Here is a 26,956-nt window from a genome sequence, read left to right on the forward strand (position 1 = left end):
GGGTGGGGAGGGTGGGGAGGGTGGGAGGGGCTGGATGGGGAGGGTGGGGCTGGGTGGGGAGGGTAGGGAGGGGCTGGGTGGGGTGGGTGGGGCTGGGTGGGGGGTAGGAGGGGTGGGAAGGGGCTGGTCACCCCGTGGTGTCCCTTATAAAACTCAACGTTTAACCTACTCACGCCGGCTTGTGCCCGCCCACAGTCGGGCATATTTGCGGAATACACCACGCTGCCGTTGACCCTGGCCATTGACCGAGCAACCCAACGTTCCTACCAGCTCCCTCCACAGGAATGTGTTTGGACCCTGTCTGAGATTTCAACCCATGGAAAGAACCAGCAAGCTTAGGCCAACAGAGCTACGTCATTCCATACATAATACCATCACCATCCCAGCCATCTCTGCAAGCACTCCGAATTCTAATTCCAGAATGTATACAGATGCACAAACACCACAAAAACCCAATGTGCAGCCCTGCAATTGCTTGCTTACACCATTGCCGATGGAAGGGCCTCTACTATAGGGAAGATAACCCTCTCGAGGGTATTGGGCCAACACCTTCAACGCTGACCAGACGTCTCAAGAGATGGGCAGCCACCCTGAACCCCACCGCGCAAAGCATGTCTCTGTGGCAATGCGTAGCACCTGCAATGCGTAGTGCCTACACAGCTTGTAGTTACTAGCCGTGGGGTGGGGGGGTGCCTACGTTTATGGTCACAGGCAGGGGGTATTTTTAGAAAATGTTGGTTCAACGTCTCGTGTTGACTGGGGGAGAAGACCCCCCCCCCCCCCATCGCAACAGAAAAAATATGAGTGCCGGCCAGAAGACGAGACGTTTAAACAACGCACGCTTGTTTTAACTGCCGCGCCAGGAGACCAAACCAGCAACCTCTGGATTCCAGGTCTAGTGATAAGCATTACATCCCGGCAGTAATTCCTCCACAGTAGCAATCCCCAACAAAACAAGCATTCGTACTCGGGCTAAACGATTAATCGATTTCAAATAGAAATTTGAAACAATGCGATTAGCAAATCGCAAAGACTACGATTTGAAAAGTCCGTTTACTTTCTTATTGCAATTGTTTTATTTTTTATTATTCTAACTTTATTTAAGTTAATTGTTATGTTTGCTTGTTCTATTTCAATGAAAACATTTTAATAAATACATGTTGGAAGCAATTCATATCTTTTAAGTTCTTATCTTTGCATGCATGACGAGCAGTTCATATTTTGATGGTAATATGTGGTAATGCTCCATCACATGTTTTAAATATATTACACAGTGAATATTGAACTGAAGCTTGACTTTAAAAAATGTAATCGCAAATCAAATCGCAATATCTGTCAGAAAAATCGCGATTAGATATCTTCCCCAAATTGTTCAGCCCTTACTCGTACACAGAGATGAATGTGATGAAGTGGAATAGGTAAGAGCTCCTTTATTCCACCAATTACAATAAAAAAAATTGGACAATCACAAAAAACACAGGATGGGTAATTCGAAACATTTTTTATTCGCGTTATCACGCATGATTTTTCTTTTCACATCGACGTCCGTTCAAACCATCCCCTGACCAATGATTGATCAGCAGCATCTAATTCCGGAATAATTTTGCACAAGCGCTCGCAGTCAATCCGTCAATGCCGCAAAACACAGGAACGACAAATATTACAACACAGCAAGCCGCACGTCAACGGCAGGAACATCTCAATCAGTATCCGTCACGGCACGGCTCCGTGATGGCCACACGTTGCGCAGGGAGACGATCAATTTGTCAAATTCGAGAGTCATTTGCAAGGAACCCTCGTCGCAGCCATGAGTGCCATCCACTCTTTTTTTGACCCATTAGGTTACCGCTTACACCCCCAAAAGTCCTCATTACAAGCACAATTACAGCCACCTCTTAAATGATCCACGGTGATAGGTGTGTGTTGTTAACCTAAGTAGTAAGAGCGTGTTGGTTGTGGGGGGGGAAACAACTGCCTAAGCTCTCTGTATTGCTTCTCAAAGTAAAATCGGTTTCCCTGCCGACACCTTTGCGGGTCACGTGGGGGGGGATGGGGTCACCAAAGTCGGTGAACCCGCGACGAGCAGCCGAGCGATTTAAGGTGCGCGCGTAAACATATTTCGAATGTTGTTTTTTTCCCCCCTCCCATAACAGTCATTAAATCCGTGATTTCGCCCACGGACACAAGCGGAGAGCAAAGAGGGGGTTTAGGGGGCTGCACCACCAGCCCGAGAACCTGAGAAAGTTGACGACGGGGTCCATGACGTGAACACTAATCATTTGACGACGTAACATTAAAAAAAAAATATCTAGATATATATATAATCCAAGCCAATTTCATTGGAACACTTGACAAGAGACTTTTCAGTTTTTTTTTATTGCAATATCCCCTGACGGCACGGAACAACGAATTCCAAAGTTCACTTTCTTCCCCCCCCCCCCCCCAATTCCAATTAATCTGCCTGCTCTCAACCAAAGCCTACTTTGTGGATAGAGTTGTCAAGGTTTTACTTTTTGCGTGCCATAAGTACGCCGCTCAATTTGTGCCGTTTTAAAAACGAGCGCGTGCCCCACTTTTGCTCGCGACGTTTCTTTAAACTGAAATTTCGCGACGACGCTGTCGGCCGCCTACGCGCGCGCGCACGAGGGTCGGCCAACGCGCCACGGATTTTGAATCGTTTTTTTTAAGGACGGGCAAACCCCCCCCCCCCCCCCCCCACCGAGGGTGCACCTCGCGGGGAACGCAAAGCCACTTTCGAGCGGTCACCAAATAATTAACCTCTCCCACCGGTCTTCGATTTGAAGAAGCCCACGCAGCTAGACGAGAACAACCCTGCGAAGTTGAAGAGCCCTAGATCATCGAGTCCCAGTGCATCCGACACAACGGGTGGGGGGGGGGGGGGTCGCTGACCCGCGCCGTGCCACGGGGTAACGCGGCCGTCGAAGCTGTCAGGAACACCCACGGCCGTTTGAAGAAATGTGGCTCATGCTTTTCGGTAACAATCACGGTATTGTTCATTGTCATTTTTTTTTATATTCCACCTCCAACAAGGCGACATAAACGACGGTCATGGTGATGAGCACGATCGGCGTTTGTCGTCCGGAGTTTGTCGTCCGATCGAGGGGAAAAAGGGCCCCTTAAAACTGCACAGTCGCGCACAAACGGTTGGCTGCGCACCGGGTCTGTGGCAAGCAGCGACGTGTGGACTCAATATGATTCCGGCGCAAGAAAACCTTGAACCGTGACGAAGTGGGGGGGGAAGGTGGGGACGCGATCTGTGATCTAACCAAGAACCAGCGGGAAGACTTTCCTCGTATGCCCCCCCCCGCCCCCCCCCCCCAGCTTCCAAAGTGTGCCAGCTCCCTTGGTGCACGCTCCAGAATAATAAACGTCAACGTAACAATAACATCGATATATCCGAACAAGCTCAAGCCTCCAGTAAAAGCACGTGAATTCTGCGTGGCTACCCCACCACCCACTCCGAATCCTTTCAACACGCCGGTAAAAGTGCGTGTTGGTGAAAGCCGGGCAGCATACGAGGCGTGAAAACGTAGAGGTGCAGTTAAACAGTGAATTGTAACTGCACTGCCCCCCCCCCCCCCCGCTTCTGCATCAGACAACATAGCCACAGATGACAACAACCGGTTCAACATGCGTTGGTGGTAATCGCCCATTCACGGAGCTATCCAGAGCTCAAGCAACCACTCAGGATGCCGAGATCTGACAAGATCGGGCGTTACCCCAGGAGTGAGAATTGGCCATCGGATCCGTCTGCCAACACGAAGACCGACGACTCCGCCTTTGCGACGAGCGCCGCCCCGCAGGTCGCTGCCCAGCGACCCGCGAAGCCGTCGACGGGGAAGCAGCGGCGGCCTCCAATTCAGGGGGCGACAAAGCGTCGAGATGGATGGACGACGCTTGCAAAGAAGGGGAGCGCGCTCGATCTTTGTCTCGGTTTTGGCATTCGCATTCGACACTCAGCGGGCGGTATTGTGCGGCAGTGGCGTCTCTTTCGTTGCTTGATTTTTTTTATTCCGCAGAAGCGAGAAAGGTTCGACACAAAGAGTCCACGTGAACACAGGTCGTGCTATTTTCGTGCCGTTCAAAAAGTTCCTCTTGAGCGAGACAGAAATGTACAAAGCCACAAACAACCCACCCAATGTAAAGCACACGAACCTTCATTCCCCCAGTGCTGGTAGAATAGTTCACCAAAAACACAAGTCCCCCGTGACACGTGGCGGGCAAGCCCCGATAAAATCTGGGCAACTCCACCAAAAAGCTCCTCTTCAATTCATAGAATGAAGAAAGAAAAAAAACACAAACCTCCAAAGTAAACCGCACAAAGTCGCTATAAAAAAATCTCTTTGACGCAATAAAATAAACAATTAAATTAAAATGCAAAAAAACGAGCAGGCGGCGCAAGGGGATGCTGCCCCGCAGATCTCACTTGCGCAAGAACAGCAAAGAGAGGGTCTTGAGGAGGCTTCTGAGGCCTAGCACCCGCTTGCCAGTGGGCGGCCGGCAGGCCTTGGGACCGCCCCCCCGTCGCTTGCCGGACACGGCGCCCAGCAGGGCCTGGAACACCGTCTCCGCGTCCTCGCACGATTCCGCAGCCGACGTTTCAAAAAACCCGCAGCCCAGCGCCGCTGTCAGGGCCCGGGCCTCTTGCGTGCCGACCGCCCGGGCGTGCTGGAGGTCCCGCTTGTTTCCCCACCACCACCACGACGGCGGGAGCTCGCGCCGCACGCCCCGCCGGCCGCTTGGCGTCCCGCAGCGCCTGGGCCATCTGCAGCGCGGCGTTGAAGCTGTCACGGTCGCAGACGCTGTACACGAGGAGGAAGGCGTCGGCCCAGGTGATGCGCGACTCGTGCCCGCTTGCCCATGGCCGGCGTTCGTCCTGCGGGCATCGCGAAGCAACCGGGATGTGGAGGGAGTGTGCGATATTTCACTGCGCGCCGTCACGGGAGGTTTCATTGCCAAGGGTCGAGAAGTAAATGATGTGATGACGTGCCGAGGCAATCGCATGCCGCTTGCCGTCGATGATGGACAGCAAATCAGGGCTTCAAAACCGTGTGGTGCGATTGTTGCAAGAGCCCATCATGATTATTGACGGTCACTTTGTCGATTCACTACGATGGGGGTTGCGTGACCATACTTCATCACCCTGGTCAATACGAGTTGATAATGAGGGGGGGGGGAGGCTGTTTATTCTAGAAAAAAGCCGCAACATTTACCGATGCGCCAACGTAGTAACTAATTGGCACGTTTTGATCACGTGACAAACCTTACTTGATTGGCTGTGTCCGGTGAAGGTCGGTTTACGATACATTTACATTGACGCATCCAGCCCAAAAAAACGTTACCGTGAATTATACCGACGCAATGATCGAACCCTAAAGAAACTTAATTATCAATCCTAGTATTGGTTGTGAAAGCCTACATATAAAACTATAACCCTCCTGTGCTGGGTTTCGCAGTTCGCTCCATGAGCTCACAGCTTATTCACAAACTGAATTGGTGCTTTTCAGTTCTTTGAAGAAGTTGCCGGCACGTGGAGTAAAAAAAGTTAACCCGTAAAAACAAAGTTTTTCACTATAAATCCTTTATATGCGTGGCGGCTAGAGTCCTCTCGTCCTCTGGCTTGAGATGGCTGCCACCTTTGGGTCAGATGATTGCCTGCCACCATTAAGCAATTGGTAATTAAATATAATTTATTTTTTCCTAAAAAGTGTAAAATTTTGGAGAAAAAAATGTCACGAAAATAAATTGTCACGCACAACGAGTCTGTGTGCAAACTGTCAAGCTCGATTGGATCACGGGAAGTGGGTTAAAAAACGACCGAAAGATTTGCACGGTCGTAAGCGCGCAAGCAAGCAAGTGAACTTAATATAAAGGATTTAAAAATGTCATACATCGTGCCGAACAAGGCAGGGTTACAACCCGACTAAACATCGCAGCATGCAAGGCAAACCTTTCCCAAATTATACACAGATTCAATTAATTTTACCAGCAAAGTAATTACAAATCATATCGGTACAACACCTCTAACATTGGGACACCCGTGAATGATTCTTCTCTTTTACAACAACATTTTTTGTATGTCTATGTGTGTATATATATTCAATCCCATCGGATGATTGTTGGATGCCAACATCAAGCCCAGCCTTGCAATCTTTCTCTCACGAGCTTAACAAGGCCCCTCCCCCACATCCCACACACCGCCCCCCACCGCACACATCACAGCGCTTCGCTCAGGACGTCAAATCTGGAGCCACTCGCTCCAGCCGCATAGGTTTTGAGCGACGCTGGGCCCGTGTCATGCCATGAATTGTCGGGTTTAGGCTATAATCAAGGTGAACTCTGCTTTCATTTCTGAGTAATACGACCGTGTCACTACAATTTGGAGGTAATGGAAAATAAACCACAGCACTGGAGGGACGGACGGAAGAGAGTCACGACCAACGCCTCAAGATGTTGCACATCAAAGAGACGACGGCATCAGTCAGCCGTGGTCGTGGGCCACTCGATGCAGGCAATGAGGGCGAGGGGCAAGGGCTATAATAATTCTACCGCACAGCTTTTCGCGGTTGTGCTGCCGTACAGCTTTCTGACTTTTCTTCGGGTTGTTAGGAACGATGTCCGGCGGTTACGGGGTCAGAGCTGGATCAGCGACAGCCCGGTGCCTTGGACTTATAAGGGACGCCCCCCCCCCCCCCCCCAAGCACATATAGTCTGCTTTATAATGGTTCAAATGCAACACTGTAGCACTATGGTAAAACCAACCGTGCAATTTGGTACTTGAGGCCATAAGCACCACTGTGTGTGTTACAACCAGTTATGTGCAAACATTAAAGAGTTTAAATTTAGATCTAAAGCTTTCGTGACTGCAGGCATTCATATTCTTGGTTCTTTCGGTAAAGTCACGTAGAAGGGAAATAATAAAAATATCAAATACAAATTCTCACGATGTTTCGACTGACGATTGCTTGTGTTGCAGTCGAAACATCGTGAGAATTTTTATTGTTTTATATTTTAATTATTTTATTATTTCCCTTCTACGTGACTTTACCGAAAGAACCAAAAATATTAAAGAGTTTGTTCATTTCAACTTCTAAATACTACAAGCGAAATAACGCAAGGTAATTATAACGGTAAAATTTTCGGCATCGGGGCATAGATGGTGGTAAAATGGCCCCCCCAAAAAACCAAACGAGTACCAGGGCCCCCATCAAACTTAATACGGCACTCTATGCGGCTCAACCCGTGGACACATTTGGGAGCGAAACGACAACAAAAAGCAGGTGAACACTGCCATTATAAGGTCCTCGGAGACAATGTTAAGCGGTTAAAATTAATTTAGAATTAACATTTAAGCCCGGTATGAAAATATTTTTTGTGTCCAAACTTATTTTATTGGCAGCTCATTTTTCATCCTGTCCTTCATAAAAAAAAGTTATTTTGTTCATTTTCAGTTGCAGGACTTGGGATATGACTCGGGGCACTATGACCAACTTCATCCTGTCCTTCATAATAATTTGACAGGAGTTACGGGAGAAGAATTATACACTGCACCGAAATTGGTTTTAGTAAAAATCTTGATTTTTATTAGTACTGCCAACTTTCATGAACCTTGTGCTGAATTAATAACGCCGCGGCCTGCAAGTAATTTCATTTTAATAAAAATATAATTGAGTGCAATGGATAATGAAGAGGTTCATTCTAACCGTTACTTTAAAGCAGGTAATGTTTGCAGTACAGGTTTGCTGTAGGAACTGAACCTAGGACTGTGTTATCATTGACTAATACGAATACAATAACCAAATATATATTGTGCTAACTTGTGCTAACACCTCTGAACGCTTTTTGCTAGGTCGAAGGAGCCAAAGGGCAGGATTAAGTGGTAAGTGGGGTCAATAGGTCGAGGGATTAGGTAATGTTACGCTGGGAAAAAAAAACATTCGTCCGTGAGGAGGCACTGTCTAGTCCATATAAACTATTGTCGTTAAATTCCTCTACGGCCAACATTATCCACCAAGAGAATGTTTGACTACGTCCAGCCGAGACTATGTTTAGCGCAATTCATCAACAGTACGCATGTACGTACGTTGAACTTCTTTCGCACCGTACGTAGCCAACTGTGCTAATCGAAAGGTGTGGAGGGTGGGGGGGGAGGACAACAAGCTAAACACAAAAAAGCAGTACAGTACGACTGGAGTTTTTTTCTCTCAGTCGTGCTGCAAAGCCCCTTTGGGGTTTGTTCCGCGCGTTGCTCTGCACGTCCAACGTGTCCCGCTCCACGACCCCGGCGTCGTTACACTCAAAAGGTGAGAAACCAGGGCACAACGGGGCCCAGCCAGCCTCACTCACCTCTCTGCAGGGGCAGTCCCATATGTTGAGCAGCACCGCGTCGCCCTGCGTCGCTGCTACGCAGTGTGTGTAGACCGCCTCTGCGACCAACAAAAACGAGGCAAGCATTCCCGTGAGCACTCTCCAGCACAGGACGCTTTGTTGATCCATTGGGTGGCCACACCGATTTGTCTTGTTTTTTATCAGTATTTGGGCAAAGCCCTCTCTCTAATCCGCACAGGAAGTAACCACGTCAGGTTCTGTTGACCAGCTATCGCTATCGCAACCGCCCCTCTATAACGATACGCTGAAGACTTTTCCAACTGCAAGGTGCAGAAATTCCAGTATCCCCATTCGCCACGCTCATTGCTTCTAATGCTCCCAAGTGCATTTATGGGGTGGAGCGGTGGCACGCAGGGCCGCGTTAAGATTCTTGTAGGCCCTAGGCACTTCTGTTTCATAGAGTGATAACTTTAGACAGTTGGAACTGCTGCCCCATGTGACTACAGCCACTGTCATTCGTGAAAGCTGATTAAAAAAAACTGTCTTATATCAAGCACAGGACAACTTCCCCTTCCACTTCTCTATTGAGAATGAGATTTTGCGAAACACACTATTTGAAGATGCTATTGATCATTTTGCAATGACAAAAATCTCGAAAAGTTAATCTCCTGTGTTAATTTCTCTCTCGCCTTGTGAAAAAAAAACGACTGACATTGACATGACTCTGCCTCTTGGTATATACACTGTGCCTATCCTTGCTTTATATATATATTTAATTATCAAACAAAAAAACACATGGTCACATTTTTTTTTCCATAGGCCCGAGGCAGAGCCTACTGCGACCTATTGTAAAATACTGATTAGCGCACTGCGCTATGAACCGGGGCCCACCCGAGTTTTATATTTCAGGCCACGGTAAACATTAGTGGCGAGTGAGATGAAAACTTTTGAGATGTTTACCTTGATGTAATACGCAATGACAACCACGAAGTATTTAGTCTGATAAACTTGTTACCAATAACATACTTTTTTTTCTGCGACTAAAACAGCAATCAGAAAAGTTAATTGGAAAGCAGATGATGAGAGTCGTTTAACAGAGTTAATATTATTGGCTGTGTAAAGAGCATGCGTGTCTTGCAATGAAACTTTTTTTTTAAACGTACAATCTGCTCGAGCCACAGTGCTATTATTACGAACGTCGCAATTAATCTAGGTTTTACGACAACAGTCACCTTGTGTTGTGGTTATTGCAAACATGATGCCTTGAATAAAGGTGTCAGTTTTGTACCAGTTTAAAAGGGTAAAAACCTACTACTATATTTTGCCACTGGTAAAAGAGATCTCATAGTGTAAAGGCACCGACATCTTACAAATGTGGCTGTCCGCCTGATTAAGCTAGTTGTAATTACTTGCGAAACGTCGTACTCGGATTGTAAATGTTGTGGCTTTGCTCTCCAGCACACCGGTGTGCTGTACTAGTGACGAATTGGCCACGTTCTGTTTACGTGACAACCCTTACTAGTTGGCTGTCGGGTGGTGGCGGGTTTAACGACACATTTATAGATTTATACGTGATCTAACCCAAAAAAAACCTCTATTATGGATCTTACCGACGTTGCAATATTCGCCGATGAATCTCCTCGTCAGAAAGCGAACGGTGAGCGCTGAAAACAAGAAACACGCACAACGACCGGATTACAAGACGCACCAAAAACAAAGATGCCCCCAGTATAGCCTGCACGCCCGGCCGCCTTTGCCACCCCCGTGGCGATGTTCACACATCGCACCAGGTACTCATTTGCTGCTGAGTCGACCTAGGCGGGAGCCAGCACTGGCTGATGGCCGTGAGTGGGAATCGAACTCGGGTCGCCAGGTTCGTAGCACAGCGCGCTAACCGCTACACCAACAACAAGAACCGCCATTCAGTACTAAGTGGCGGTGACCGTCACAACGGCGCCTGTGCCAGGCTACGTGCACGTCGAGGCCACGTGAAGTGTTAAACGCCCGCTGGTAGGAGGTCACAGGTGAGACTCAGGTGTCCACTACACCACCGTACCCCCCCACTGTGCAGCCTTCAACACTGCTGGGGGCAAGGTGCTCTTAGCGGGCACCTATTAAGGCAGGGACGACACACAATGTTGTTGTTGGTGGTGTGGGCCAAACACCACGACCGTCCACCTTTGCCTCCCCACGACTGATGTTTACACACGAACATCGATTTACTGAAGGGGGACTAACCAAGTGTGTCTTATAATCCGAGTTAGGGCATCACTTTAAACGCATTACACTAAGCCGCAATGCATCACACAATTAACGTTGTCCAAGCACGCCGCTGGCCAACGTCCAAGCCCCCATTATTAGCACGGATCCCACTTGGCTAATTGAATCTTAATAGCCAATAAACTTGATTGCAACTGAATTTTTGTTTATGATAACCTGCCCGATACAATTATACTGGAATGCGACGCATTACTTCAGCGATAGAGGAACAGCTATATTTAGTCCAGACCATTTTTTAAAGCAACAACAGCCAGATACTTGGGATTGTTTGTCAATTCCCTAACAGATTATTCATTTTTGGCATTCCAAATGGGATACAGATTCAGTCGGTCCTACTTGCTGTACCTCCCCCCTCCAGGGGCCAGCTCTTTGTCCGACAACAAAGGTTGTGATGATCCCTGTATGATACACCAACCCCCCCACCTCCACAGAGCTCATTACGGGTGCCAAATATTAAACAACAGGTTAGAGAGCGACGGCGCAAAGAAGCCGAGCAATGCAAGAGAGTCAATTAAGTTGCAAAGGCAAGCTGAACAACTTGATGCAACCGGGAGTTTGTCTCGCGCAAAGCTCTTGAGTAGACATCACGGGGACACGATCTGAATGACGTCTTTGAGAAAGAAGAATCTTCACTCGTGGATCGACAATGGGTTGCAATTCTATGCCTGCAGCACTCAATGGATTATTCATTCCCTTGCCGACTATCACATTCGCCCGGATTGCGACCGACCTCTCGCTCTCTCGAGACCATCGGTAGCGAAACCAGAGACTTCTGACTTTTAAACAACTTTCATTGCCGCCAGCAGCAACAGCACTGGAGGCGATTCCGATAGGAAATACACAAAGTCACCAGCAAACAAATGAATAAACGCTAGTAAATCCACGCGCTACCGCGCTAAATGCAGCGCGCACAACACGAAAGAAAAGTCACAAAGATACGGGGGCTTTGCGAGACGATGCGATGTGGACCTCCGTGCATACACACAGGTGGTATAGGCTGCTTGGGGGCTACGGTGTTGTTGTTGAAGTAGGGCACTATCTAAATCTGTGCAGGATTATAACTGCTGCGCCGTACGAAAATCCTGAGCTAAATTTCGATTTAAAGCTTTCGTGACTGCAGGGATTCATCTTCTTGGTTCTTTCGGTAAAGTCACGTAGAAGGGAAATAATAAAATAAAATAAACCATAATAAAATACAGAATTGTATTTTATTGTGTTTTATTTTTAAAGTCACGTAGAAGGGAAATAATACAATAATAATAAAACATAATAAAATACAGAATTGTTAAATAAAACATAATAAAATACAGAATTGTATTTTATTATGTTTTATTTTTAAAGTCACGTAGAAGGGAAATAATAAAATAATAAAAAATAAAACGTAATAAAATACAGAATTGTATTTTATTATGTTTTATTTTTATTATGTTTTATCTTTATTATTTTATTTCCCTTCCACGTGACTTTACCAAAGGAACCAAGATGAATCCTGAGCTACTTAACCGCGTCCGCCCGTGTTACAACACCCCAGCGTTCACCAAAGCAAGCCGCATTGACACGCGTGGCGAGGTATGGCCCACGCAACCCACACGAACGGGCGCGCGGAGAGGCGCTCATCCAGCAGTGGATTGACGCAAATGGTGCAGCAGTGTCCGCGAAACGTGCGACAGCTCTTACCAGATTTGCCAACTTGACTTGTCCCCATCACTGCGATGTTGGCCACGGGTCGATTCTCCCCCGAACTCATTGTTGCTCAATTCAAACGACGTGGTGGGTGTGTTGGATGAGAGATTAGAACGATTCCAAATCGTTTGCACGGGAACTTTTGAAGAGAGAGAGATAAAGAGACAAATGTAGCTGTTTGGGTCAGTTTTCTTGGCCCAATCCTGGCAGCGAAATCGAACTTTGCGATTCTCTCAAACTTCTTCAACTGCTTCCTCTTGCTTGCACAATAAACGCTCTCACCAAGTCGGGCGAAGTTTTTAACCACTCCACTCCGACTCCTCTTTCCAAACCAAACTCCCAACCAAACCTTGCCCCACGAGTTTTTTTTTTTAAACCATGTATGGAAGAGTCCATCTCGAACTCAGCGCCGTGGGGGTGGGTGGGGGGTATGTGGGCGGTGCGTATTGCACGTACCCTGATGCATCGAGTCGTTGTCTGCATTCGTTCCCTGCCGCTTGTTTAAGTTACATTGATTAAGGCACGTTCCAATTAATGACATTTAATAAAGACATGGAAGTATTCGGCTAAGTTTTTGATTCTAGATTTTAAGCTTTCGTGACTGCAAGGATTCATACTCTTAGGTTTTTTCGGTAAAGTCACGTAGGTAAAAATGAAATTAAAATTAATAATTTTAATTCATTCATTTTTTACCTACGTGACTTTACCGAAAAAACCTAAGAGTATAAGTTCTTAATTTCGTTCGCTTCGTTTTTTTTTACTTCGTTTGTAATTAACCATTAGACTAAATCCCCCCTTCTGCCAGAAGTGGTTCATTCCGAGACCTCCACTGATGATGAATGGGCATCAATTGCGCCCAGGCTGAACAGCCACAGCACATGACTAATGACGCGTGAAGATAATTGTAATGTCACGTGTGCTAGGCACCGTAGAAGTTTGTCGCTGTGTCTGGCTAAACAATGAATGTCCTTGCACCCCCGCCCCCTCCCCCCTTTGTAAATCCACTGCTAGATGATGGTTTCCCACACGCTTGTGCGGGCCCTGTGGATGGAGGGTTATTTCTTATTTGGACATAATTCACCACATTAAACTATTTAAACACTTTTTATTTCACCATATAAGGCCCACTGATCTTTCTAGTTTTTTTTTTTTAGAAGCGACCTGGCCACAAATGATAGCTCAACGAAGTGGCTTATGTGGCAATGTATAGCAGTCAAATCCTCTAAACCAGAGTTCTTCATTGCAAGGCCCGCAGGCCATTTGGTGTTCCCAGGTGGCTTTTAGTGCGGCACCAGACAATAGGACCACGCGTTTAAGACGTGCACATTCCAGACATACAACGGACGTCAGGGTCGGGATCGAAGCAACGACCTCCTGTATACCAGGCGAGGTAGTTCACATCTCGGGTTGGTGAATTGAGGGGGTGGGGAGGAGGGTCAGGGGGGGGGGGGACAAAGCTCGTTCAGATGCCACTCGCCACTGATGTTACCCGTGGCCCAGAATCGAACTCGGGATGTCGGGTTCACATCGCCCCCGCCCCCCAAATGTGTTCGGGAGTTCCACTCCCAGGGTGAGATCTGCGAGAGGAAGCTCGTGGAAGCGCAGTGGTTGTATTGATGCTCAGCACGGAGTGGCGGCTATCGGAGTGGGGGTCACAATGAGGACCACGCTGTATGGAGCACGCCGCGGTTGTCCACGCAGCAGTGTAACCACAGTCCATCGCATGCGGTGGGGGGGGCGTCCATAAATGACGTCACGCGATTTTTGACGATTTTGACCCCCCCCCCCCCTTCGTCACACAGCGTCACAAAAAGTCAGACCCCCCCCTCCTCAAATATGACGTCACAAAGCTCTGCCTCCCCCCCCAAAAAAATAAAACATGCTTCAAATCGCTTTAAACTATTGTCACTGCAGTGCGTATTTAATGTGTCGCTGCACTCTGTTGTTGTAGGAGAAAGCATTTATTATTTATTTAAAGTTTCGCATTTTGATGTGACGTCACATTTCTCAAACCCCCCTCCCCCCTCGTCACGCATCGTCACAAATGTCTGACCCCCCCCCCCCCTAGGTGCGTGACGTCATTTATGGACGTCCCCTGAGGAAAAGTGTGGGTACTTCCACCTCTTCCAAGGCGTCTGATCAGCCTAGAAGAGTGGGCCAAATTCCACCTAGAGCTCCCTCTAGTGGAGCTCCTTCAGAGCCAGCAGTGGCGTCACTCAGAATCAGAATATTTATTTATATCGGAGGAATCTGATGAGCTATCAAGCTCTTCTCCACAGATGTCCACTCGTATTTACAACATAACTGCAGAAGCTCCACCTGTTAACCCTCTTATCCGATTGTGTTTTTTAAATCCTTTACTAGCATAAGTACCCGGCGTTGCCCGGGTGAAAAATATATTTCTTAATAACCTTACATATATACACAAATGGGCTGCTACCCCTGCCCCCCCCCCCCCCCAGCCACGATCTCCTCGGCCGCTGTGCAGTAATATGTACGGCCTATAGTGTGGTGGGGTGTCGAGGCCTAATACCGTGCAGAGCCTCCGGCCTCGCCTAAATTGCCCACCCGGCTGAGGCTGGGTACGGGTGCCATTCCCCCCCCCCCCCCCGCGCTACAATAATACTGTCTAATCACTATAATTTTATTATCTACCGACCCTATAATAGTAATTGCACACATTGGGGTGGGGGGGGGGGAGTGAAGAGGACATGAAACTTTGATGAATTTACCTCAGAGTCGCGTGGTGGGTGTCGAGGCCTAGTACCATGCAGAGCCTCCGGCCTCGCCTAGATTGCCCACCCGGCTGAGGCTGGGTACTGGGTCCGGTACCCCCCCCCCCCCCCCGCGCTACAATAATACTGTCTAATCGCTATAATTTTATTATCTACCGACCCTATAATAGTAATTGCACATATTGTGGTGGGGGGGGAGTGAAGAGGACGTGAAACTTTGATGAATTTACCTCAGAGTCGCGTGTTAATGCGTGCGCATATTTTTAACGGGAATTAAAAATGGCGTCCACCCCGCAGCGAATGCGTCGCTACCCGTTGCCAGGGGCAACCGCCGTCCAATGAAACTGCGTATGGTCCGGCCACACAGACACACAACACACACAGACAGACCGACAGACAGAGAGATTTGCGATTTTATATATATAGATATTAAGTTCGCTTGCTTGCTTAGGACCGTGCAAATCTTTCGGTCGTTTTTTAACCCACTTCCCGTGATCCAATCGAGCTGACATTTTGCACATAGACTCGTTGTGCGTGACAATAAATTTGCGTGAAAATTTTTTTCCAAAATTTTACACTGTTTAGGGAATTTGTTTTAAATATTCATTTACCAATTGGTTAATGCTGGCACACAATCATCTGACCCATAGGTGGCAGCCATCTCAAGCCAGAGGACGAGAGGACTCTAGCTGCCCCGATGCCACGCATATAAAGGATTTATAATGAAAAACTTTGTTTTTTTGGGTTAATTTTTTGTTATTTGCATCCCGATTGTAACCAGCCTGGTGTGACTTTTCTCGGCTACGTTTTGTGCGTAAGAGTGCGACGCTGACCTCATGAGAGGTTTGCTGGGCGGCGGCGGTGGCTACGCACGTGACCTGCGATCCAGCACTTTGGGAGGCAGCGAGCGTTGGTGGGTCGGACAAACGTCGCCAAACTCCAGTGCCCGTGGATGTCGAGATGTCATAGCCCATAACAGTGTTCTTCACTCATTCTCAGAGGAGCGGCGTTGAGGGGAGGGCACTTTCGCCGATAAGACATCAGTCAGTGTGAAGACCGCCTCATAACTGATTGATGTTTGACAGCACGATGATGTGGGAGGGGGGGGGTGTTTACATTTTAGATTTGAAGCTTTCGTGACTGCAAGGATTCATACTCTTAGTGTTTTCGGTAAAATCACGTAAGTAAAAAATGAAATTAAAATTAATATTATTTTTTTGAAATTTTTACCTACGTGACTTTACCGAAAAAACTAAGAGTATGTGTTTACATTTGTTTATTGTCAGGGGCCGCCAGTGGCCCATGGGGCCTTGCAATGAAGAACGCTGCCCCAAATACCTGCCAGAAGGTGGTACAGCAAAGTGCAGAATGACATCTGTCGTATGTGTATGGGATACAGCGTTGCCCCCTCGCACGCATAGGTTTTCTCACAGGAGCTCCGGTTTCCTCCCACGTGTATACACACTCAATAATTGGCTGCAAACATCTTACTATGTAGAGGACTGCTGAGCTTGGGAAACAATGATTTAGTTTGCATTGTTCGTTGCGGTAACTTCCTGACCCGCCTCGACTGGACATCTGTGAAAACAGAGCTTCATAGCTCATCAGATTCCTCGAGGATAAATACATGATTCCGAAATGTTGGTAGCACTGGATCCTCACCGTTTGGCTGCTGCCTTCCGGATCGTCTGCGGTTCCTGGAGCGATTTCATGAAATGCAATTTTGAATAAACGACGACGCTATACACATGAAACTAACCCCTTATTCTATGGGAACCTCATTTGCCAGTAAAAAATATGATAATTGGTTCTTTACCCTTCTATCTGGCAACAAAACTGACACCTTTTTACAAGGAGTCATGTTTGCATAGACCGCAATACCTGCAGTCATAATACAAACAAAGAACATGTTCTTTTGTTTGTATTATGACTGCAGGTATTGCAGATAGAAGGGTAAAGAACCAATTATCATATTTTTTACTGGCAAATGAGGTTCCCATAGTGTAGATGCTTGCCCCGAGCTCTCATACTCTGATGGTGCATTGTCCTTGAGTTGTGCGCCTTTTGGCGTCATCTGGTCCAACCCATATGAGACTAGGCTCTAAGGAAAGCTGTCTCGGGTGTGGACCAATCAACTTCAAGGACAGTGCACATTATCAGAGTTATGTTCTTTTGTTTGTATTATGACTGCAGGTATTGCGGTCTATGCAAACATGACTCCTTGTAAAAAGGTGTCAGTTTTGTTGCCAGATAGAAGGGTAAAGAACCAATTATCATAACCCCTTATTATTATTGTTGTTCAAAGCTCACTACCCAATTATTAGAGTCGGTAAACACAAACATTTGAGGACACTCGATGACAGTTTGAGACGCACAAAGACTCGTGTCTTTAATATCATAAATCATGAACTACGCGTGCACACAACCCCCAAGTCAAGCCTTATCCACACAGGCACTTGAACAGAATAAGCTTACAGTATTTACAATAAAAAACACACACAAACCACTGTACAAAAACTTAATGAACAAGGCACTTGAGCAAACTTCGATCAAAGCAGCCAGTTCCACCATCTCTTCACGACCCATGCGATTAGGTAACTATAGATGTTTTTGATTTAAAGCTTTCGTGACTGCAGGCATTCATATTCTTGGTTCTTTCGGTAAAGTCACGTAGAAGGGAAACAATAAAATAATCTATATATATAAAATCGTTCATGTCTGTCTGTCTGTGTGTGTGTGTATTTCGGCCCATACGCACTTTCATTGGACGGCGGTTGCCCCTGGCAACGGCTAGCCACGCCTTCACCGCTTTCATTGGACCTGGCAACGGCTAGCGACGCCTTCGCCAAGGGCTGCAGTTTCATTGGACGGCGGTTGCCCCTGCCAACGGCTAGCCACGCCTTCGCCACTTTCATAAGCTCCGTATTTAATTAAATAATAGCCATTACACAGTATTGTTGGAGCGCTGAGGGGGGGGAAGGAACGCCACCCGTACCCTGCCTCTTCCAAGCCGACAATTTTAGGCGAGGCCGCAGGCTTTTCACGCTACTATGCCTCGACACCCACCACGCCACTCTGAGGTAAATTCATCAAAGTTTTTCCTACTCTTCACTACACCCCCACCACAATGTGTGCTATTAATATTACTTTTAAACCCAACGCGCCAACAATCGATTACTTTAATGTTCACTGTACAAATACTCATTAAGCTGGGTGAGCGTACTGCCAGTCTATCATGTACACTGTAGCCTGCTTATTAAGCTCGGTGAGCGTACTGCCACTCTATCATGTACACTCTAGCCTGCTTATGAAGCTGACTGCGTGTACTGGCAGTCTATAATGTGGACTGTAGCCTGGTTATTATAATCGATTCTTTATATGTTCTTTGTACAAACAGTCATTAAGCTGCTTGAGCGACCCCAGTTCGATTCCAACTCACACCCACCACCGCTGACGATTATTTGAAACGGACCTGGCCCTCCCCTAGGTCCACTCAGCCTCAAACGCGTAACTGCTGTCGTGTGTGAACATCGTCACTGGGGAGACAAAGGCGGCGGGGCATCGTGGATCCAAGTCCCGGGCGAAGCCGGGTCATGTGTATGTGTGTTTGTGTTTATGTGTATGTCTGTGTGTCTCTATGTATGTGTGTATGTATGTGTATGTATGTGTTTGTGTGTATGTGTGTGTGTATGTATGTGGGTTTTTTTTATGTCTTTATGTGTATGTCTGCGTGTCTCTATGTATGTGTGTATGTACGTGTGTGCATGTGTTTGTGTGTATGTATGTGTGTGTCTATGTATGTGTGTGTATGTGTTTTTGTGTATGTATGTGTGTGTATGTATGTGTGTTATGTGTCTGTCTGTGTCTGCATGTATGTGTGTGTATTGTGTATGTGTTTGTGTGCATGTATGTGTGTGTTTGTGTGTATGTGTATGTCTGTGTGTATGTATGTGTGTGTATGTGTGTGTATGTGTTTGTGTGTATGTGTGTGTATGTGTTTGTATGTGTTTGTGTGTTTACGCTCGCATTACACAAATGTGTTGCTGGTCTAAGGCATTCCTCGCACAGCATTGCCGCTTTATTTTTTCAGTCGTTTACTGCCTTACGCACCCTGAAAGTCGTGTGTGTCTGCAGCAAGCGCGTGTATGTGTACCTATGGACGCGCGCGCGTGTGTTGTGTAGGGGGAACGGTAGTGTAGTGCTTAGCGTGCTGTCTGTGTCTGTGTGTGTGTGTCTGTCTGTGTGTCTGCGTGTGTCTGTGTGTGTGTCTGTGTGTGTGCGTGTGTGGTGTGTGGGGAGCGGTAGTGTAGTGCTTAGCGTGCTGTCTGTGTGTCTGTGTGTGTGTGTGTCTGTCTGTGTCTGTCTGTGTGTGTCTGCGTGTGTCTGTGTGTGTGTCTGTGCGTGTGTGGTGTGTGAGGAGCGGTGGGTGTAGTGCTTAACGCTACGCTGCGCTACCAACCCGGCGAACCGAGTTCGATTCCCGCTCACGGCCACCACCGGTGACGATTATTTGAACCTCCCCTAGGTCCACTCAGCCTCAAACGAGTAACTGGTGTGGCGTATTAACATCGGCACTTGGGAGACAAAGGCGGCCGGGCGTGGTAGATCCAAGTCCCGGGCGAAGCCGGGTCATGTGTATGTGTTTATGTGTATGTCTGTGTGTCTGTATGCATGTGTGTATGTATGTGTTTGTGTGTATGTCTGTGTGTGTATGTATGTGGGTTTTTTTGTATGTGTTTATGTCTATGTCTGTGTGTCTGTATGTGTGTATGTACGTGTGTGTATGTGTTTGTGTGTATGTATGTGTGTGTGTATGTATGTGTGTATGTGTTTCTGTGTATGTATGTGTGTGTATGTATGTGTGTTATGTGTGTCTCTGTGTGTCTGCATGTATGTCTGTGTGTATTGTGTATGTGTTTGTGTGTATGTATGTGTGTGTTTGTGTGTATGTGTATGTCTGTGTGTATGTATGTGTGTGTATGTGTGTGTATGTGTTTGTGTGTATGTGTGTGTGTGTATGTGTTTGTATGTCTTTGTGTGTTTACGCTCGCATTACACAAATGTGTTGCAGGTCTAAGGCGTTCCTCGCGCAGCATTGCCGCTTTATTATTGCAGTCGTTTACTGCCGTGCGCACCCTGAAAGTCGTGTGTGTCTGCAGCAAGCGCGTGTATGTGTTCCTATGGACGCGCGCGCGTGTGTTGTGTAGGGGGAACGGTAGTGTAGTGCTTAGCGTGCTGTCTGTGTCTATGTGTGTGTGTCTGTGTGTGTGTCTGTGTGTGTGCGTGTGTGGTGTGTGGGGAGCGATAGTGTAGTGCTTAGCGTGCTGTCTGTGTGTCTGTGTGTGTGTGTGTCTGTCTGTGTCTGTCTGTGTGTTTCTACGTGTGTCTGTGTGTGTGTCTGTGTGTGTGTCTGTGCGTGTGTGGTGTGTGAGGAGCGGTGGGTGTAGTGCTTAACGCTACGCTGCGCTACCAACCCGGCGAACCGAGTTCGATTCCCGCTCACGGCCACCACCGGTGACGATTATTTGAACCTCCCCTAGGTCGACTCAGCCTCAAACGAGTAACTGGTGTTGCGTATTAACATCGGCACTGGGGAGACAAAGGCGGCCGGGCGTGGTGGATCCAAGTCCCGGGCGAAGCCGGGTCATGTGTATGTGTGTATGTGTTTATGTGTATGTCTGTGTGTCTGTATGCATGTGTGTATGTATGTGTGCATGTGTTTGTGTGTATGTATGTGTGTGTGTATGTATGTGGGTTTTTTTGTATGTGTTTATGTGTATGTCTGCGTGCCTGTATGTATGTGTGTATGTACGTCTGTGGATGTGTATGTGTGTGTCTATGTATGTGTGTGTATGTGTTTCTGTGTTTGTATGTGTGTGTATGTATGTGTGTTATGTGTCTGTCTGTGTGTCTGCATGTATGTGTGTGTGTATTGTGTATGTGTTCGTGTGTGTTTGTGTGTTTACGCTCGCATTACACAAATGTGTAATGCGGGTCTAAGGCGTTCCTTACACAGCATTGCCGCTTTATTATTTCAGTCGTTTACTGCCGTACGCACCCTGAAAGTCGTGTGTGTCTGCAGCAAGCGCGTGTATGTGTACCTATGGACGCGCGCGCGTGTGTTGTGTAGGGGGAACGGTAGTGTAGTGCTTAGCGTGCTGCCTGTGTCTGTGTGTGTGTGTCTGTGTGTGTGTCTGTGTGTGTGCGTGTGTGGTGTGTGAGGAGCGGTGGGTGTAGTGCTTAACGCTACGCTGCGCTACCAACACGGCAAACCCAGTTCGATTCCCGCTCACGGCCACCACCGGTGACGATTATTTGAACCTCCCCTAGGTCGACTCTGCCTCAAACGAGTAACTGCTGTAGCGTATTAACATCGCCACTGGGGAGACAAAGGCGGCCGGCCGTGGTAGATACAAGTCCCGGGCGAAGCCGGGTAGTACAGCTAGTACAAATATAAAACAATAAAATTCTCCCGACGTTTCGATTGCAACACAAGCAATCATCATCAGGTGTGAAAACCACAGCAAGAAATTGTACTTGTTTTATTATTTTTAACTATAGATGTATTTACAATTCTTTTATTTTTATCCCCTCTCTTTAGTCCTCTGCCCGATGGCAGAGCCTCGTCTCAAACTTCCTCAGAGCTGTCCGACCTTGAGCTTTCTCCCTGCCTCAATTCACTGAACAGCCTCGCTGTCCTTCAAGTTGGCAAAGCAGCATCTTTCTGTTCCTGCCTCTTTGTGGTCTCTTTGCCGACATCCCACAGATCTTCCTTCACCAAGCTCCCACTTCTAAGCCTGTGCCCAATTTTCAGCCGTGGCTTTTTTTCTGTATTGTTCTAAGGCGACTCATCACCTCCTGAACCTGCTGGAGTACTTCCCCATTTCTCTTTCTCTCCGCTGAACTCATTATAAAAATAAGATCCCCCATTTGACACCAAAACACACATCTCCAAACTTTCTAAACTTCTCACGTCCTCCTCTCTCAAGACTCCCACGTTTCTGCCACACACCGACACAACGCCGGTTCATCTACCAGATAACAAACGCGCTTCTGAAGCACATCCCTTCCTTGAACAACCCAGACAATCCGTGCTTGCGTTAATATAGCAGCAGCAGCAGTTCTAATTCTAGATTTGAAGTTTTCTTGACTGCAAGGATTCATACTCTTTGTTTTTTTCGGTAAAGTCACGTAGGTAAAAAATAAAATAAATGAAAAAACAACTAAATTAAATGACGACGTTTCGAGCGCAACACAAGCGTCCTTCTTCAGGTGGGGACAACGTAGCGAAAGCACGACCGCTTAAGTGTGTCTCAGAGATGGCTGTGACGAGGAATTATATAGTCGCGACTATATAATTCCTCATCACGTGACTTTACCGAAAAAACCAAAGAAGTTCTACTCTAAAGTACGTCATCAAATAAATAAACGAGCCAATCAATTTAATCCAACAGTTCCTTTCGAGAGTGGTTATTTTTTTTACTTGATCCAGATTCAGGCGAGCGCGTCGCACTGGGTAGCCGTAGCCACAGGAAATGTCTCCAGAAGGGATTTGTCCAAGGAAGGAGGCTCCGTGTAACAGCTCTCACTAAGAGAAACGAATAAAAAAACATAAGAAAATCATACAAATGCAGTGATTCTGTCATGCTTTCCGAATGGTGAGTTTGTCCTTGAAAGTAATTAATCAGCGATAACAACATTACAATTCGACGCATTGGTTAATATCTCAGACCCAGGTGCTGCTGCTTTGATACTTTTGCTTCTGTTCCGAATATTTTTTTTGAAAATGTTGCAATTTAACCTGATTGTGCATTGGCATCGCGTCAAAAGACAAAGTATCCGTTCGAATTTCATTTCAGAGCGGAGAAACGTTTCATGTTAGACGTTGTTGTTGGCTCGCAGAAGCAGATGCATCGCAGATCAATTAAAGTTTGCCTCTCACAGTAGGAGACGACAACACTTCCCCACCCGCTCTGCCACATGAGAGCCACGTTCACCGCATGTCGGCCAAACCGATATTTTTGTTAATCCTCAGAACTGGAATTTTGACAAATTGAGAGTGGAGACGCAAATTGAATGCGAGTTTTTGGCCAACCCCATTTGGTGAATGGGCTGCAGAGGTCGCAAACGGGGTTTAATTCCTTACCCGTACCCGTACCCGACCGCACCAGGGTCGCAAACGGGTACCCGTACCTGTACCCGGCCGTACCTGTACCCTACCCGTACCCGGCTGGGTACGGATAGGGTACGGGTATCGGGTACCTGATTGCGACCTCTGGGATGAAGCCATGTTGCAGGCGCGGGTGGGTTGGGAACTTGAATTGTGAGAAGAGACAAGACGTTGGGAAATGAGTGACAAACAGTTACTCACCAGTGACTCACGGTCTACCCGTACCCGGCCGCACCAGGGTCGCAAACGGGTACCCGTACGGGTAGCCGGGTATCGGGTAGAGTACGGGTATCGGGTACCCGGTTGCGACCTCTGCCGGGCTGACACCATCAACGCATTGCGCTTGAGAACCCGATTTAATCACAGGCAGCGGCTGAAACCCGGATTCGAACCCAGGCTCTCAAGCGCTGCTCTGGCTTCCTGAAGAGATGCATTTCATCCCAAATGTCCATACGTGTTTGGGTGTGTGTGACGAAACAACCCGCTTAAATCCAGGAGTGAATCCACACAGCCAGAGTTCACTGCTTCTCCCATGTTGTTTTCCGATTTCCCCATTACCCCCCTCCCACCCGCTCCCCCCCCCCACTGCCCTCACCCCCCTCACCAACCCATTAATATCAGACTGCTGCAAAGTGACCCGTGCAACCACGTCTGCGACCCCCACGGTGTGGAGCAAATCCTCCTCCGCAGAGGAAGCGATAAACATTTTTTTTCGTGTGCCGAGTGCCGTCGTTTGAAAATGTTTTTTTTTTCCCGGACTGAAAAATGAAGCACGGCTGTAGAGATTGGTTTTATTTACTTTCCAAGCGGAGTCCCAACTTCTTTTAAAAAAAAGTGGTGACATGCATACATGGGGCATCAAAGACAAAGTCGCCCTCGGATAGCTTTTACCAAACTGTCGGGGCAAGTGCTGTTAGCGAGCACCTATGAAGGCCGGCACGGCACACGAGGGGCTGGGTGGCCAGCACCGTGCCCGGCCACCTTTGTCTCTCCAGTGGTGATGTTTACACACCGCACCAGGTACTAATTTGAGGCTGAGTTGACCTAGGGGGGGCCCAGGAGCTGTTCAGATAATCGTCACCGGTGTGTTGGCCGTGAGCGAGAATCGAACTCGGGTCGCAGTGGTGCTAACCACTACACTGCCGCTCCCCCCATGCACGCACGTACACACACGTTGCCAGATTGCACGCGATTATCTCTTGAGCACAGAAATTCCCAACTCCTCAAGGTCAGATGTCTCATCTGTCGGTAAATAAGGCATCCTCTTCCTTCCCCCCCAGCCCCAGTGGCAGCCACGACTAACTTCAGCGATATACAAAGAGAGCGTTTTTAAATCCTTTATATTACGTTCACTTGCTTGCTTGCTTAGGACCGTGCAAATCTTTCGGTCGTTTTTTAACCCACTGCCCGTGATCCAATCGAGCTGACATTTTGCACACAGACTCGTTGTGCGTGACAATTAATGTTCGTGAAAAAAAATATTTTCCAAAATTTTACACTTTTTAGGACAAAAATATTATATTTAATTACCAATTGCTTAATGCTGCCATGCAATCATCTGACCCATATGTGGCAGCCATCTCAAGCCAGAGGACGAGAGGACTCTAGCCGCCACGCATATAAAGGATTTATAGTGAAAAACTTTGTTTTTACGGGTTATACTTGTTTTGCTTGCGATTTTGCTACATTTGTAATCCAAATTAAGTAATTTGCCAGTCATGTTTAAGCATTCCCAATACCAGTTAACAAAAACATTTTTATCTTGACATTATATTAGCTTACTCTTCGGTTCTTTCGGTAAAAGTCACGTAGGTATAAAATAAAATAAATAAAATCACGACGTTTCGATTGCAACACAAGCAATCACCATCAGGTGGGAAAACCACAGCAACCCCACACCCCCACCCCTACCCCCCTTCCTTGCCCCTCCCCCCTCTCTTACCTATATAATCTCTTACCACGGCATTTCTCTCCCACTTCAGCAAAAAATGTTCTTGCTGTGGTTTTCCCACCTGATGATGATTGCTTGTGTTGCAATCAAAACCTCGTGATTGAATTTATTCTATTTTCTACCCACGTGACTTTACCGAAAGAACCAAGGAGTATGGATCCCTGCAGTCACGAAAACTTCAAATCTAGATTATATTAGCTTGTCATCCGTGTCATCCGATTAGTGGGGAAATGGAACAAATAATCAATAGAGTAATCGATTACGAAAGTAACCAGATAAACTAAACTATTTAAACTATAAACTCTTTTTATATTTCACCACTGAGCTATCTATGAAGCTTTTTTTCAGAAGCAACCTCGCCACAAATGATAGCTCAACAAAGTGACTTATGACGTGGAATTCTTATTAGCAGCCAGTTACTCTAAACGCATCTTTCTAAATGTAGAGGAATAATACTCTTAGGTTTTTTCGGTAAAGTCACGTAGGTAAAAAGTAAAATAAAAAATTAATAAAATTAATAATGGAAATAAAATAAAATAAAAAATCACGACGTTTCGGAGGCAACACAAGTCTCCGTCATCAGGTGGGACCGTCACAGCTACTACTGATGCAGTAATTTTAGCTGTGACGGTCCCACCTGATGACGGAGACTTGTGTTGCCTCCGAAACGTCGTGATTTATTATTTTATTTTATTTCCATTATTACTTTTATTAACTTTTAATTTGATTTTTTACCTACGTGACTTTACCGAAAAAACCTAAGAGTATGAATCCTTGCAGTCACGAAAGCTTCAAATCGAGTAGAGGAATAACCCAGAGGACCCGGAGAAAAATCCACGCGACCGCGGGGAGAGAGACCATGCAAATTCTAAATGTACAGCAGGTGTCAGGGTTGGTATTAAACTCACGACCTCCTGTAGACCAGGCGAGCTGGTTAACATCTCTCCACCGTGGCGCCCGCGAACCCAGCTCCACATGTGCGACGTGTTTGACCGTTGGCTCCCATAATTTACGATGGAGCATCGCTCCACGTTTTGCCAACTACGATCAGTCCCAAACAAAACCGTACCTTCGATGGGCCGAAAAGTTGCTGACCGTGAGGCAAACCCACGGAGCGACTTGCGCACACTTTGAGAATTTCAATGCCTCGCGCTATTGTCCATAGGCAGTGTGAGAACCAAGCTATATAAATTCCAATGGTCACCCAGGGTATGTGAGCCATAGGTGGTGCCACAGTGGGGTTGGGCGGGTGCCTAAAAGAGGAGGGGGGGTTGGGGGGATCTGGTGGGGGTAAAGGGGAGGGGAGCAAACAAGACCCGCAACCATCCCTCCACAAAATAAATACACATCACGCCAGCCACACGGCCTCCTAGGAGTGCATAATTTCAGCAAAATTGGTTCAATACAAGCAAACTCCGGACCGGTTTTGATTGTGTCAGGCTCGCTGGCGAACTGCCAAATGTTGAGCAAGGATGCTCTCCGTGAGAAACACGCGGTACAACCACCACCCCAGCCTGACCCCCGTCTCCCCACAGCTCGTATGCCACCCCAGCACCCTCCACCCCCAACTCCACAGTCGGTTAGCCACTGCCTCGTGGTGCACAACGACGACCCTTGCCCCAGGCGTGAAACGTGACACCTTCGGGGTCTTCGGACGACGGCCGCGGTCGCTACTGCATCTCGATGGACTGCCTGGGCTGCCTCGCACGCACGTCCCTCCCGCGGGTCGGACGGGAAACTCGCGAGGCTGCAAGGTCACAGAGACAACAAACGGCGTCCAACCACCAT

The 26,956-nt window shown here is 47.3% G+C and overlaps 1 protein-coding gene and 1 pseudogene across 2 annotated transcripts in view; both read right to left on the bottom strand.

Moving 5' to 3' along the window:
- Positions 1-1,557: 1,557 nt before the first annotated feature.
- Positions 1,558-12,904, bottom strand: LOC133355153 (ras-related and estrogen-regulated growth inhibitor-like; annotated as a pseudogene).
- A 12,878-nt stretch (positions 12,905-25,782) lies between these two features.
- Positions 25,783-26,956, bottom strand: part of LOC133355124 (disintegrin and metalloproteinase domain-containing protein 10-like) — a 38,507-nt gene continuing 37,333 nt past the window's right edge. For both annotated transcript variants that reach the window (XM_061572435.1, XM_061572436.1), the window contains exon 16: positions 25,783-26,915. In XM_061572435.1, coding sequence (XP_061428419.1) covers positions 26,839-26,915 — 77 coding nt within the window. In that variant the 3' untranslated portion in view covers positions 25,783-26,838. The remainder of the gene's footprint in view (positions 26,916-26,956) is intronic.

This window comes from Lethenteron reissneri, chromosome 50, assembly GCF_015708825.2.
Source record: "Lethenteron reissneri isolate LAM-NWPU_2019-01 chromosome 50, ASM1570882v1, whole genome shotgun sequence".
NCBI classification, from domain to species: Eukaryota; Metazoa; Chordata; class Hyperoartia; order Petromyzontiformes; family Petromyzontidae; genus Lethenteron; species Lethenteron reissneri.